General features: G+C 42.8%; 1 protein-coding gene and 1 pseudogene across 1 annotated transcript in view; one reads left to right on the top strand and one right to left on the bottom strand.

Moving 5' to 3' along the window:
- The first annotated feature begins 1321 nt into the window (after positions 1–1321).
- The window catches only part of Ptpn22 (protein tyrosine phosphatase non-receptor type 22), a 48878-nt gene continuing 34100 nt past the window's right edge, over positions 1322–16099 (top strand). Inside the window, exon 1 of the mRNA XM_032897593.1 lies at positions 1322–1518. Coding sequence (XP_032753484.1) covers positions 1432–1518 — 87 coding nt within the window. The 5' untranslated portion in view covers positions 1322–1431. The remainder of the gene's footprint in view (positions 1519–16099) is intronic.
- LOC116896439 lies at positions 8062–8366 on the bottom strand (annotated as a pseudogene).

Here is a 16099-nt window from a genome sequence, read left to right as displayed (position 1 = left end):
TATCTTAAACAGAGGAAGTTTGTATCCAAACTACACCTTTCCCAGGTTTTTGTTTTTTTTTTTTAAACTTGAAACTAATTTTGTAACATATCGTTTGTTCAACTTCCTCATTTGCGGGCATTTTCACACTGAATCAGATCTTGGGTGGGTTGATATGCAACCATTGAGGAGAGGATTTATGCAAACCGAGATGTGGAAGCGCTCTCTGGAACAACCTGCCTTGTCAAGGCACAAATGCCACAAATATGGATGGCTCCCTGAAACGGGGTCTTTTCCAAGACAGGGGCTGTAGGATCAAAATGTCAAAAAGCAAAAAGGCTTTCTCTCTTTCTTTCATTCTTCCTCCCCTCTCTTTCCCTCTTCAGTTTCAGAGAGAGAGAGAGAGAGAGAGAGAGAGAGAGAGAGAGAGAGAGAGAGAGAGAGAGAGAGAGATCCCTTTGTTTCCCTGGTATCTCAAACTCCTAGACTCAAGTGCCCCTGCAGCTGAGACAGTCCTGAGTAGCTGGGACTCCAGACTGCACCGCTCTCCTCAATTCTCTCGAGACAGGCTGGCCTAGAAACTGTAGATTCTCAGCAAGGTAGATCTTAGCTTTAGTTCGTTTTTGTTCCTTTGCTGTTTACTCGCAGTGCGTTCTGGGGGTACTGTGCTAACTGCCTGCCGGGTGTTTCCCATCCTACCGAGAGCAGTGCTCTCTATGTTTGCAAAGCTACTGGAGATCTGAAGAGGTACAGAGACCAACACTTCCCTTAATGGAGGCCAGTGCTTACTTCCCCAGACATGGGTGAGACGACCTGTCAGAAGCAGTGGACTTTGCTTCCTCTAAAAGAAAATGTGAGGTTTATAACGGAGGCTCGACAAGTTCTGAAATAAAAATGCCCACTTGATAAGCAAGAGGTCTGCCATGATCATATCTACCAGAGACTTTGGGGATAATCGTCCAGGTAGAAGATAGGTAACTCCAGAGTCTGTCTCCTTTCCAGCAGCAAGGCACGGGTGTCACCCAGGCCTTTGCTCCCTGGGGGAACGTGGAAGGCCGAACTCCCAGGTTGGAACTGTACTTTCTGCCTCTCCTCTGGGAATGGAAGGAGAGCTGAGTGCTGTCTGAGTGACAGAGTGGAACAGACTCTGAGCTAAGCAGACCACAGTTTGTGTTCTGGTTAGCCTCTTGTTTGTTACATTTGAACAGTAGCCAAGTTTCTTTGTTGAGAAAGGAAGGCGCTAGGGCCCTGCAGGGAGAGGATGGCTTTGTTGTGTGACCACAGAAGCTAGTTTTGTACTAATTTCCTCTAGGGCTTGTGATGAAGTCAGTTAACCACAGCCTCCAGCACGCCCGGCTCATGCAGCAGCGGTGGCTTCTTGGTGGTGTCTTGGCCATGACACATATTTGACATGCCCTCCCTTAACCCACTCACAGACTCTTGCTCTACGGCATGGACCAAAGAGAAATTCTGCAGCAGCTACTGAAAGAGGCCCAGAAAAAGAAAATTAACAGGGAGGAGTTTGCCAATGAATTTCTGGTGAGTTCTGTCATGCTCTTAAGAGCAGTTGGATAAACTGTAACAGTCTGCTGTGATGGAGCTTGGCTAGACTCAGTTGTTGGAGAGACAACATGAACACAGAAGGGAGGAAGGTGAACTATAGACATAACCTCCCTGGGTTTTGTTGTATCTGTGTGTTCAGGGTTTTCTCCAGGTATGCTGGTGTTAATGCTGGGTTTGCGTGTTCCTTTGAGTGTAACAATCCTATAGAAGGTCCAGACAGATATATGAGTATTCATGCTTTCTAAGCATCTGGAGAAAGCATTTGCATTGTGATTTATGCTTCAAACTACTAATTTTAATTGATACCAAAAAGAAAGAGTAACTTTTCATGTTAAGTGTTTTGTTAGCTTCCTGGTAGGATATCGTTGGTATAACAGGCTTTTGAAAAAACACCCAAACTATCCTTTGCCACTTTTCCTCCTTTCCCTTTTGTAACAAGTTGATTATCAGAACGGGCATTTTCCTTTTTTTACAGTAACTGGGTTTCTTTAACGTATACTGTCTGGAGAAGTGGACTGGGTAGAGTAGGGAGTAGAGAGGAGTGAGGGACATGGAGAGCAAGGCAGCCTGGGAGCAGGAGGACTTGATTATCCAGAACAATGAATCCACTTGGAGGGAGCCATAGTTGACAGTGCAATGAAGCTGGGCAGGCCATGCTCCATCCAAGTCAGGCGTGTCGGATAACATGGTGTCTGGCTTATCTGTCGTGCTTTTGGTTTTTGGGTTTGCTTGTTTTTTTTGTTTGTATCAGTACCTAGCTCTGTCTGGCTTACAAATCACTATGTAGATTAGGTTTGGCCTTGAACTCAAAGATCCTCCTGCCTCTGCCTCGGAATGCTGGGATCAAAGGCATCTACCACACCGGCCTGTTTTAAAATGCTTCTAATTGGTATTTCAGAACTATAAGAATGTTAAGCCTTAGCCCTTCAGTCTTGAATTGAGAAAAATGAAACAAATTGACTTGGCCATCATCCAAATATCAAGTATTTAACATGTTCCCAAATCATCCTAAATCTTTGTTTTCTAGCTTTTAAAAAATAAGGATAATAATTTATGTCCTATCTATCCTCATTTTGGATTGTTGTGATGATTATATATCAATAATTATAATAATTAAATGAGTACTATGGAGACGCCTAGAGACCCATTTACTTGGAAGGCTGAGGTGGGTTAAATCTTGAGTTCAAGGCTAGCCCAGGCAGCTTAGAGGGACTTGTCTCAAAAAAAGGGATCATTCCATAATATTTACTGAGCCCTTACTGTGTACCAACTTTGTTTCTTCACGCTAAGATACAATAGTAAACAAAATGTCTTTGCCTTCCAGCGCTAACATTCCACACCAGATAAATTAGACGAGATGCTTTCACTGAACAGATAGTGTGATTAGATATCACAGCAGGCTAGGGTATAGTGGTTCAACTTCGGTGCTAAGATGTTATGCCAGCTCAACTTGCATAAGGTCATGGTGTCATTAAAATCTTTTCTTTCTGCCACAAGTTCTCAGGTTAGATTAGCCACGGGGTAGAGTTGCCAACGTGTCTGCTTAGATACAAACATGCCTGTTTACTGTATTATTGAGACATTCTTTTTTTTTTTTCTTTTTTTTTTTTCAGAGCTGGGGACCCGAACAGGGCCTTGCGCTGCTAAACAAGCGCTCTACCACTGAGATAAATCCCCAACCCCTTATTGAGACATTCTTGTGACAATTTATAAGCTACAGCGGGGAACGTGAGCTGAGAGGCAGTGCCCGCTTTGTCTTATTTTGATTGTATTTTTCAAAACAGAGCAGACTATATCTCTAATATTTTAACCACTTGTAGATGTCATGATAGTTTCTTACCAAACTGGCAGCTACCTCCTGCCTCTCTTTCTAGCCTTGTCCCACCTTAGTTAATTTCTTAGACAAGGTCTCACTATGTAGCCAGAGCTGGTCTGGAACACACAATGCAGACCAGACTAGCCTTGAACTCAGAGATCCACCTACTGTTGCCTCCTGAGTGCTGAGATTAAAGGGATACACCACCACGCCAGGCTCCAAAGTGGTTTTTTTAATAGCATAAATCCGGTTATATTGGTCTCAGCTTAAAAGAACCTTTTATAGCCTGTATTTTCTAGCTGCTTGTAATTGTGAACTACGATATATATTTAGAAAACTACATGAAATGTGTGAATGAAGTTATAAAGGAACCATTGCCAGTGTAGTCACTGCCCAGATTAAAAATAATTGCAGTACTGTCTAACTCGGAGAGATTCCCGACTGTCCCTTCCACAGATGGCTTCTCCACCCACCTCACCCTCACCCCACCCGACTCAAGGGTAAATCACTGTCCTGGTTTTATACTAATCATTTCCTTGCCCTTCTAGTTCCTTATGTTTAAGAACCTTCTTTTGGGGTGGTGATTAAGTGGAACCTCACTGTTCACTGACTCATGTCCTCCAGTGGAAAAAACAAGAGTTTCACCCTAAAGCCCCACCTAAAGGCTCAACTGAGACACAAGAAAAATAGCTTTCAGAGAGAGGAGCTATTGGCCAGGGAAATGCCGCCATCCCACTGGAAGGTTCCCACTTGACTTCTGCCTCCAGTCTAGTTGAAGCCCTTGTGTGTGTGAGATTTCAGAATGAATTCTGTGACGTAAGGGCACTGGTAACTGCCTTAGTGGCAATTACCATACAGCATTTACACTTAAATGTAGATTTCCTGTCCTGACTTTTGTTGTTGTTGAGTTTTCATTGTTTCATTATGTGGCTCTGGCTGCCTTGGAACTCACTCTGTAGACTAGGCTGGCTTCAAACTCTCAGAAATCTGCCTGCCTCTGCCTCCTATGTGACAGAATTAAAGGCATGTGCCACCAAGCGTACCGTGCCCCCTTAAAGACAGATTTGCATTTTGTGTGTATATACGTATTGTTTTGCCTGCATGTGTATAGCATGGAGTTAGTGACTGCCCAGTAAGTGCCCGTGGAGGTCAGAGATGGAGCTGGATGCCTTGGAACTGGTGTTGTGAATCACTGGGTGGATGCTGAGAACTGCGTCTAGGACCTCAGCTTTAAGCAGCAAGTGAGCCATCTACTGAACCGTCTTTCCAGACCTTTCTTTCTTTTTATATTTTTAAATGTGTGTGTGTGTGTGTGTGTGTGTGTGTGTTCACACACATGTAGGTGCCACAGCAAGAGTGTGAAAGTCAGAGAACAACTTGGGAGACTGAGTTCTCTTCAGAATGTTCTAAATTACACTTATGCGTCTGTTTAGTCAGTAGGGGGTAAGGTATGCATGCCATGGCTCATGCATGGAGGTCAGAGGACATATATCAGTGCCTGACTAGCACACTCGAGGCCCCGAACTCAACTCTCTAGCACCGCACACTCACAAAAAAGAAAGCCACACAGCTCACAGTCCTAGAACTAAAAGTTCAAACAATACACCAGCTAGTATCACAACCCCTGCCCTTGTTACTTGCCGACTCCTGCCTCTATTTGATCAACTGGCCTTAATGCTTTAAACTTTTGGAAAAAATTTAAAATATAACATATAAACTACAAATGCTTTAAACGTAGGCATCAACTTCATAAATAGTAATAAAGCAGGCACTGGATTATGTACCCCTAGATCAAGAAATAGGATTGTTGGGCTACAGATGGTGTTCACATGGTCGGTCCATTGACTGCATATCACACAGGAGGCCCTGGATTAATCCACAGAACAGGCTTGGTGGTACATATCTGCGTTCCCAGCACTCAGCAGGATCAGGGGTTCAAGCTTATTCTCAGCCTGGTGTTCATGAGATGCCTGGACGGACACACACACACACACACACACACACACACACACACACAATGCACAGAGAGCCCCTGGGTATTCTTCCTAATAATAATGCCCTGACCTCCACCCCACCCCTCTCCCCAAAAGACCGAAGTCAATGCTATCTGAATACCTTTTGGTTTTTCTGCATTGCTTTGCTTATTATACTAAACAATAGCTTTAAAACCCATTTTTTAACTACATGCAGATGAAATTGTGTCGTGTTTTGTGTCTGATTTGAAAAGCTATTCAATTTTGTTGCATGCAGTTGGATCTCATGTTTTTTCTAGTCATTGTTGTGAATTCTGTCAAAGTTCCATAGATGTGATTTTTTTCTTTTTTATAATTAGATATATTTCTTTATTTACATTTCTTTTTTTCAGTCCCCTAACCACTCCCCCTCCCCTTCTATATAGGTAGTCCCTTCTCCATCCACCCTCCATTACTGCCCCCCCCAACAATCTCCTACACTGGGGGTTCAGTCTTGGCAGGACCAAGGGCTTCCCCTTCCACTGGTGCCCCAACAAGGCTATTCACTGCTACATATGAAGTTGGAGCCCAGGGTCCTTCCATGTATAGTAATGATTTAGTCCCTGGAAGCTCTGGTTGGTTGGCATTGCTGTTCTTATGGGGTTGCAAGCCCCTTCAGTTCCTTCAATCCTTTCTCTAATTCCTCCAACGGGGGTCCTGTTCTCAGTTCAGTGGTTTGCTGCTGGCATTCACCTCTGTATCTGACAAGCTCTGGCTGTGTCTCTCAAGAAAGATCTATCTCTGGTTCCTATCAGCCTGCACTCTTCTTAGCTTCATCCGTCTTATCTAGTTTTGGTGGCGGTATATATATGGGCCCCAAGTGGGGCAGGTTCTTCAGTCTCTGCTCCCATAGATGTGATTCTTTTTGTGACCATAGAGTATTGTCACTGGCTGTTCTAATTAGCTTTCCTGTCTCTATAATAAAACTGAGGAAACCAACTTGGGGAGGAAAGGGTTTACCTAGATCAAACTTCCATGTCACAACCATCCTTCAGGGAAGGCAGGTCAGGAATGCAAGGCAGGAACTGAGTCAGAGGCCAGGGAAGACACTGTTACTCTCTTGCTCTTATGGTGTACTCGGGACCACCTGCTCGGGTGTGGCATTACCCATAATGCACTGGGACCTTTGCCAACAATCGTTAATCAAGAAAATGCCTTTCAGATTTGCCTACAGGCCAATCTGATGAGGTGGTTTCTCAGTTAAGATCTCCTCTTCCTAGATGATTTTAGCTTGTATTAAGTTGACAAAAACTAACCAACCCGGCTGGCAACACCTATTTTGAATCACCACAGCAGTATTTAGCCTTGCTGGCCTCAAAGTGTAGTTTCATTGTGACTTTTAGCCTAGTTTGCCCTCCTTCCTTTCCCTTTTCTTCCTCCTTCCTTCTTTCCTTCTATCTTCATATCTTTTCTTTTGTTAATTTTGAGACAGGGTATCACAAGTTGCCCAGGGAGACCTTGCAATCCTCCTGTCTCAGCTCCCCAAGTAACTAGATCTTAGGCTTGTGCATCCTGGTCTAGCTGTGAATCTATCTTTGTTACACAGATTGTCAAATCCAGGGCCTTGCCGTTGCTAGGCAAAGGTTTTACTACTCAAGTACTCAGCTATGCCCACAGTCTAGTCATTCTTTGTACATTCCAAGCTTTTGTCAAATGTATTAACTTTTATTTTACAGTCGATATACTTAAAGTAGGGTTTCTTTTAGTTAAAAAACAATCCCTAAAACTGTTGAACATATTATTTAAACAAGAGAAAGTGAACTTTGTTTCTTGGAGGTATTTTTATAGAAAATATGAATATTCAGTTACTAAATATGAAGACATATTTATTAAATATGAAGGATCCATTGAGCTCTAATAGTAGAAACCCATTCCTAATGGCTGGATTCAAGTGCTAATGTATCTAGAAGTGTGCTGACATTGTCATAGCCTCTGTAGATTTTATCTATCATAGACTCCAGGAAACTCTTGGTTCTGTATGTATTTACAATAATGATACTAAGGAAATGGTTATGAGCACAGCACCCCCTGCATAGCAAGAACATAAACATTTGTTGAGTTGAAACAGCTCCTGAGAACCAATGAGCCTTTATGGAAGTAAATGTTGTATTTATTAAGGGGCAGGTTTTTTATTACTGACACCACCAGAAGAAACATATTTACCTCTGAAGCTGATTCTCCTGACTCCACCCCTGGCCTTTTGCTCGGGACTCATCCATCCCATATCCTCAGTTACTCTCAGGATGGGTTTGACACATTCTTGCCATTTCCCTGTCTTTTCACACTTGATTTAAATTTCTTGATTTAATTACTGCAATTTGGCTATTGCCTACTAGCTTCTCCCTTAACCAGTGCTATGGAACACCCTTGCCTGTCTTGTTAAAGATGACCGTGTGTCTACTCAGGGCCAACCTCTTTGACCATCCCTACTGTTAGTAGTCCTGCCCACTAGCTGTAGAGGTCTAAACTCCTGATCCAGTTCCTTTGCACTCATGCTTTCTCGGTCTTGTCGGAAGCTTAGTAAACCATCTGCACTCACAAGGTAACAAGAAGCAACCTTATAGAGCTCCAGAGAAAGTCAAACTGGTTCACTCTCCCCTTAGTAGTATATCTTCTATTTATTAGCTTCTCTCTTTTGGGGGGGGGGGCGGTGAAAGGTCAAGATTTTATTGTCTTCATAATAAAATCAGCTTAGAACTGGATCACTTGGCCCTTTCTCTTCTTGACACCTCCTAGTTCAAAATGCTTGCATCCTCTTAGATCTGCAGTTGGGCTCAACGCACTCCAGTCTCAGCACCATCTTCTTTGTAGTTTTAGCCTTTTTTGCGGAAAATGTGCTTAGTCTGCCTGCCGTAGCCACTCTGTTTCCTGTCATAACACCGCTTTCCCTGGGCACACAAAGAGTCCTTGCCCTTCTTGTGCTGCGTCACCTTGTGGGGCCGGTGCTTCCCACATTTCTTGCAGAATGTCCGGTGGGTCATAGGAACGTTCACCATGTTTGCAGGAGCGCTGTCAGCTCAGAAAGATATTTATTAGCTTCTCAAAGTGGGGCTCACGTAACTGAACCGAGTCATGAAGACTTTGGCAAGCTTAGGATTCTGAATGCCAAACAGCCACAATTTGATTCAAATTAAGTACATACTAGTGTTGCCTGGTGCCACTTTTCCTGCAGCCTTGATTCGGAACACACACACACACACACACACACACACACACACACACACACATGCTCAGTTTGCACTCAGCCTGCCAGTGAGCCATAAACACCAACAAACACTGCGGGAAACTCTTTTGCTTGGATTTAAGTATTAACAAATGAATTGTATCTTATTTGTACGTACATTTCATTTGAGTGCACATTTTTTATTTATTTTTTGTTTTTTCAAGACAGAGTATCTGTGTAGCTCTGGCTATCCTGGAACTCACTCTGTAGACCAGGCTGGCCTTAATCTCAGATATCCACCTGCCTCTGCCTCTGGAGTGCTTGGGCTAAAGGCGTGTGCCACCATCCCTGGCTACCTTTTTTTTCATTGTATACCATAGTTTTGTGTTCTTAGAAACATGGTGGTTTAATTATGGAAAACGGCGACTTAGTATTTTCTAGCATTACTCAAAAAGTGTCAGATTAGTCTACCTTTGCATTGTATATCATGTTAGAATGTTTGATTTCAAAAATTGAGGTTGGAGTTGCTCATTGAAACTATTCATGAAATTAATTTTGATTTGACATTAGGATAGAATTTTCAAAAATTTTGATACAACCTTGAACATACTTCTGCCATTTTTATACTACATATTTATGTGAAGTGGCTTTCAGAGAGCTGCCAATTATAAAATCTTGCTCAATTCTGAAGACAATGAAGATGCTTTCTGTCCTGCGGTATCAAATATTCAGCCAAGCTTTAAATGTGTGTGTGTGTGTGTGTGTGTGTGTGTGTGTGTGTGTGTGTGTATGTGTGTGTGTGTGTTTGTCTGTGTGTGTGTGTTGTGTTTTGTGTGTGTTGGGGGGCATGTGTGTGTATGTGTTTGTGTGTGTGGTGTGTGTGGGTGTGTGTGTGTGTGTGTGTGTGTGTGTGTGTGTGTGTGTGTGTGTTGTGTGTGTGTGTGTGTGTGTGTGTGAGTGTGTGTGTGTGTGTGTGTGTGTGTTGTGTGTGTGTGTGTGTATGTGTGTGTGTATGTGTGTGTGTGGTGTGTGTGTGTATGTGTGTGGTGTGTGTGTGTGTGTGTGTGTGTGTGTGTGTGTGTGTGGTGTGTTTGTGTACAGGGTGTTTTGAGCATGTGGAGATGAAGGAAGTTGGTTCTCTCCTTTTGCTATGAAGGTCCCAGGAGTCAAACTCAGGTTGTCACAGTTGGTAGTAGGTGCCTTTACCCACTGAGCTACCTTGCTGGCTCCAAGATCTAATTCTTAAGGTAAAAATAAACAAGTACATCCAGTCCATTAGAATGCTAAAGCTTGCTTTCACTCTTAATGTTAAGATTCATTTTGCTTCCTGAGGAGCACCATGGTGGTTGGCAAGAACAGATCCTCACAAAAGGCATTGAAAAGGGGGAGCCAAGGGGCTGGAGAGATGGCTCAGTGGTTAAGAGCACTGACTGCTCTTCCTGAGGTCCTGAGTTCAAATCCCAGCCCACATGGTTCACAACCATCTGTAATGAAGATTCATTTTGGTTGTCTGAGGAGCACCATGGTATTACAATAAAATCCTCAAAAAAGGCATTGAAAAGGGGGGAGCCAAGAAGAACATGGTCCACTTCCTAAGAATTATTGGCATGATGCAGCAGTATCAACTATATTCAACAGTGGGAACTTGGAAAACACTAACCACAGGGACCCAAGGACCCAAATTTATATCTGATGGCCTCAGGGGTCCTATGTTGGAAGTGAGTCTTGCTGATCTGCAGAATACAGAATCTACAGTTAGAAAATCCAGGCTAAGGATATTCAGGGAAAAAACTATCTAGCTTCTTACTCAAGACAGAATGTGACATATGGTATGGCAAAAAAAAAAAAAAAAAAAAAAAAAAAGGCAGACCATGCCAAAGGCTCATGCCAACAGCCAGGCAGCCAATAACCAACAATCCATCTGTTCTGTGTTGGTTCTTTTGGTTTGGTTTGGTTTTGGTTTTCGGTCTTTATTTTTTTCCAGACAAGGTTTCTCTGTGTTGCCTTGGCTCTCCTGGAACTGGCTAGACTCAAACTCAGAGACCCTCTTGCCTCCGCCTCCTGAGTGCTGGGATTAAAGACGTGCACCACCACCACTTGTCTCTGTTGGTTTTATTAAAAATTAACAATATGCAAGATCTATTACATTCTGTACCAGCAGGTCTGACTGACCCAAAAGGAGATGAAGGAAATCATGACCTGGGAAGTACAGATAAACTACTTGAAAGAAGTGGTTACTATGGTGATTTCAGACAGTAAGAAAGCTTGCCAATATGTCTTTTTTATGATGTTCTTGCTAGAAAAGTGAAATTGCAGGGGCCTGAGTCTGAACACTCTTGGAGCTCTGTGGTCATGTTAGCAGTTCAGAAAGGCGCCTGGGCGCAGAGCAAGTGTGTGGATATGAACCACCAATCAATCCAGGAAGCTGTTCAAAATTCAGATTTTTTTCTTTACAAAATACACCATGTTTTATTATTCTCATACTTTTCAACTATTAAAGGATAAAACTAAAAGTATATAAATAATTTAAAGGAGCTATTTATTTTATATACACATAAAACAACACTTATTTAAAAAAATATTACACAAGTCAGCCCTTTAGGTCCTACTAGAAAATATCCTTTTCCCTTAAACTAGAGGTGATCTATATCCTGAATTTTATGGTTGTCACATTTTAAATTTCATTGTAGTTTTACCACTAATGAAGACTTCTTTTAAAAAAATGCCTAACTATAAGATTTAGATTTTAAGTGATAAATAAAAGGGACTAATTATGAAAAAATAAATAGCAAGACTATATATCAGTGTTTCTCAACTAGTGGGTCATGACCCCTTTTGGGACCTTTTCACAGGGGTCACCAAAGACCATTGGAAAACACAGATATTTATGTCATGACTCATAACAGTAGCAGAATAAGAGTTACAAAGTAGTCATGAAGATAATTGTATTGTTGGGGGCCCACAGCACGAGGTATTAAGGGCCGCAGCATCAGGGAGGTGGAGAACTACCGGTATAAGTCAATGAATTTAAAAATGAAATTGCAGTTGTCGTCAGTGTCTTTTCTTCATGCCTGTATATCTCTAACCACGCTAAAATCTCCAAGCGAAAAGGAGCTGTGGGTGGAAGGAGTTCAGCGTGTTCTGTTTTGCACTGCAGCATCCTGTTTTACGCCACAGACACTACAGTTTTGTGATTGCTATTTTACTTTCTTCATTCCCTTTAGGAAGGGACTTAGTTATTTACTAGTATTTGAGAAAGATGCGCATAGGACTTAGTCTTCACTCGTTGACTCTGTGAGTGAGGCCTCCATTCTGTTCTCATTTCTTGACAGCGAATGGACTCGAGGCCAAAGACAAAAGGAACTCACTGTTAGCTGAGCACACACAGTCCAGTGTACCGCACTTCCTACCCTGTGTCAGGGGCCGTAGGCTGATGGCTCCCTCACCTTATTCTCCCAGATGCTCTTCTCTCAGTTTCTCTTGACGCCTCATCAAGGGACTAACAGCGTGTCTGGCAGAGAAATACTTTGACCCTCTGACCTATTCGTCATCCCAAACCTCGATCCAGCCCTTAGCAGTCCTGCTTATACCCACACCGTTTGCTTCTTTCTTTAGCATTCCCTTGCTTCTGTTGTAATTTATCAGCGTTTTGGCCCTGTTATGTTCTCTGTTAGGGCCTGGGAGCTTCAGCGTTAGCAGGAAGAGAAGAAGACTTAAAAGGAGGATTTAAAGGTGGTCTGACCACAGATAGACGTCAGGGGAAAAAATTAAAGTCTTTCACACTTCCTAAGTTAACAGCTCTGTAGGTATTTCCTGTGACATGTCGAGCCAGGTAGCTTCCTCTGTCATCAGTCAGATGACTCCAGGAGCAGCAGAAGAAAAAGCCATTCTGAAGGTCACAGTGCAGACCAAACAAGCATCCATTACTAACGGACATAATCTTCACCTGTGGCACCTTGCCCCAAGAGTGCCTCTCAAAAACCCAAGCCAACAAACCCCAAGGCTTTGCCTACAACGTTCTCCTCCACGAGCAGAGCAAAGCACAGGAAAGCAAATAAAGTTAGTATCACAGAGAGGAGGGACCGACTCTGGAAACTTCTAGAAAGAATTGTTTGGGGACACTTTTCAGAAACCATTAAATCTAGAGCAGCAGAAAAGCTGATAAGGAGGATAAGAAGCAGAGAGAAATGAGAAATGGGTGAAACTCCAGGGGAAGCACTTTTGAAAGTTGTAAAATTATATTTAATGGGGGCAGGAACAGGTGGGTGTGTGGAGGTGAGAGGATAACTTTTGGGGACACTTCCCTCCTTCAGTCACACAGATCCCAGAGACTAACTTCAGCTGTCAGCCTCGGCTGGTACCTTTGCCTGCTAATCCATCTCACTAAACCACCAGAAGTAGTTCATGGTGTTCCAGGTGTCTGTGTCATTTCTTAATTAAATTCCCAAGCTAGTCCATTAGCATAGCCACCTTAGTGTAAAAACACACCGTTTAGCATCTCCTGTCAAGTCCAGCTCCGAAATCAAAGGAATTCAAACCGTGATGTACAACCAGGATTCAAGAACTTCCCGTGTTCCTAGGTCAGGATCCAGCAGGTTTCCTGTGTCTTATCAAACCCAGAAATAAAAAAAAGAATAGTTAGTTACTAGAGGAATATATACTGGTACTCAGGGAGCCTCAAAGAAACAAGCACAGACTGGCTGCTATAATTCAAATCCCTGTCTATAAAGAGTTTATATTCTGATACACTGGGTTTGTTTTTTTTTTTTTTTAAGATTTTATTTATTGTATATAAGTACACTGTAGCTGTCTTCAGACACACCAGAAGAGGGCATCAGATCTCATTACAGATGGTTGTGAGCCACCATGTGGTTGCTGGGATTTGAACTCAGGACCTTTGGAAGAGCAGCCAGTGCTCTTAACCACTGAGCCATCTCTCCAGCCCCGATATACTGGGTTCTTATAGTAACTTCATGTTACTTTATTTGGAAGATATTAGTTTAATTAAATTCTATATATTTAATAGTGGCGTTCTGAATTTTTAGCTATGCTCTCCACTTTTTCCCCATCTCATTGAAGGCTGACTTCGTCACCAAATTCCCTGAGCCATTTTTTAATAACAGGGTCTCTCTGTGTAGCTCTGGCTGGCTCAGAACTGAGCGTGTAGACCCAGCGGACCTTCAACTCAGGGAGAATCACCTGTTTTGCCTCCTGAGTGCTTCAGTTAAAGGTGTGGGTCACGATACCTGACCTTCTGAGCCAATTCTGAAGCCTCGTGATGAATCTGGATAATTTGTTGGATCAAAATTTCCTATTATCATGGCACCTCTTTTCTGCCTCTCTCCTCTCTGTGCCATTGATTTTGTTGCTAGGGGTAGAGTCTGTGTAGCAGTGGCTGACCTGAAACTCTCTATGTAGACTAGTCTGGCCCTGAACTCAGCGATCTCCTGCTTCTGCCTCCTCCTGAGGGCTGGGATACACCGGTCATATCTCTGAGTTCCCCTTTCCTCATTCATTTTAGAACCACTTCTATTACTGCCTCAGGCAAACTCCTGCGCAAAGCTGTATGTCCTCATCACTGATGTAGAAGTATTGTATGAAGCACATACACTGCTGAGTAATAGTAGTAACAGCCCTCTTGACTTTTGGTTGTTATTGCTCTCATTTGAGATAAGTTCCTTCTTCTTATCCACTCTGTGGGTCAAAAGTAGTCATAGCCATGGCTGTGAAAGGCAAAAGCAGTGCCGAGGACACTAACACTTATGAATAACCAAAGGAACACCCTAGTTTTAAAGATGTCATGTTACCCATGATGTCACCAGTTGGCGAGAACTTGAAAGAATCTAGAAGCCATCTTTAGAGATTTAATTGGAAAGCACTGGGAAAATCGGGAAAGCGAACTTGATTCTTGCTCAAGGGACCCTTACCTGCAGAGTTTGGAATTTATTTTCCAAGTAGTAAAAATGATTTATTGAAGTTTCTTTAAGCAGCACTGGAAAGATGAACAAAGCGTAGATTGAGTTAATTGACATAATTATACCCAGTAAATGTGAATGAATGAAGAATGGTTTGAAGATGAGGAGAAATCAGAGGAGTTGAAGCTTGAAGGGAAAGTCTAAACTAAACTTAGTGTGTCTAGAGGGTTTTCTGTCACTGTGATGACACATTATAGATCTGAAGGAGGAAAGAGTTGTTTTGACTCACCGTTCCGCTCCATAGCTGCTTGGCCCCATTGCTGTAGGCCCGTGGAGAGGCAGACATCACAAGAGTGAGGGTATAGTGACACATAGCTTGCTTACCTCATGGATCCCCAGAGACAAAGAGACATAAGCCATCAGAAAGGGGATAGGAACAAGATAAATCTTTCCAGGATATGTCACTGTGGCTTATTGCGTTGTTAGGACCCTCCTTTCAACAGTACAATCGTATTCTGAACCCGTTGAGGGCTTAATCCGCTGGTTAGATCAAAGCCTTCAGAATCTATCTAATCACTTCCTCAAAGCTGAGCGGCTGCCCAGCGAGATTTTAACACAGGAGCCTTTTAGAGGGGGACACACCATATCCCAACCATAGCAGGGAGGAAAGCTGATGCAAGGCTGCGCAGGAAGAAACAACTGAACTCACTAAATGTATCCGGGGTGGGAACTGTGGGCGGGGAGGAACCTAAAGTGCTTGTTCGCCGGGGTGTGGGGTGGGATTGCTCGGAATGGAGATAGTTCCATTGGCCTTCACCAGTGGGATAATGATGCGTTTAGCCTCAGATGTGCCGAGTGTGAGGCTGCAATGAGATATTGAAACGAAAATATCTAGGACCTGGTTGGTAATTCGGAACTGAAATCTTAGTATAGAAACTTGAGATGTATCCAAATGATGCTGAAAATATAATAAAATTTTGGCAAATTAATCAGCAAATCATTTGAGTGTTGGGTATTTCTTTGGGTTTACTCAATTTACATTTCCACATCATAGTCCATCACTGAGAAAAGTCAGGACAGGAACTCAAGCAGGGCCAGAACCTGGAGGCAGGAGCTGGTGCAGAGGCCATGGAGGGGCGCTGTTGACTGGCTTGTTCCTCGTGTCTTCCTCAGTCTGTTTTCTTATAGAACCCAGGACCAACAAGCCCACATTTGCTGGGCCCTCGCCATCAATCACTAATCACTAATAAATGCCCTACAGCAATCCTATGGAGGCGTTTTCTCAATCGAGGCTTCCTCCTTTCAGTCGACTCTAGCTTGTGTCAAGTTGACATAACACTAGCCAGCAAAATGAAACAAAGAAAGTGTAGAAACTAGACAATGTGCACCAATAGGGGCCAAGGGAAGAAGAGATTTCAAAACAAAAGTTAAAGAGAATGAAGACCTGGCGATGTTGAGTGATTTATCCCTAGAAGGCAACTAATACTCCTCCTGGGATGATTCTTCATTAAATAGTGGGGAAATAATGCAGATCATCTTAATTCAGTAAACAGTGCATTCATCGTCAGAGGTACTGGTTAAGTCTCACAAAATTCAGCTCTAGTACATGTATCTGTTTGTCTTCTTTTAATTACGAAGGAGATGAAATTTT

This window comes from Rattus rattus, chromosome 3, assembly GCF_011064425.1.
Source record: "Rattus rattus isolate New Zealand chromosome 3, Rrattus_CSIRO_v1, whole genome shotgun sequence".
Lineage (NCBI taxonomy): Eukaryota > Metazoa > Chordata > Mammalia > Rodentia > Muridae > Rattus > Rattus rattus.
The sequence above is the reverse complement of the archived record's forward strand: the minus strand, read 5'-3'. Positions and strand labels throughout refer to the sequence as shown.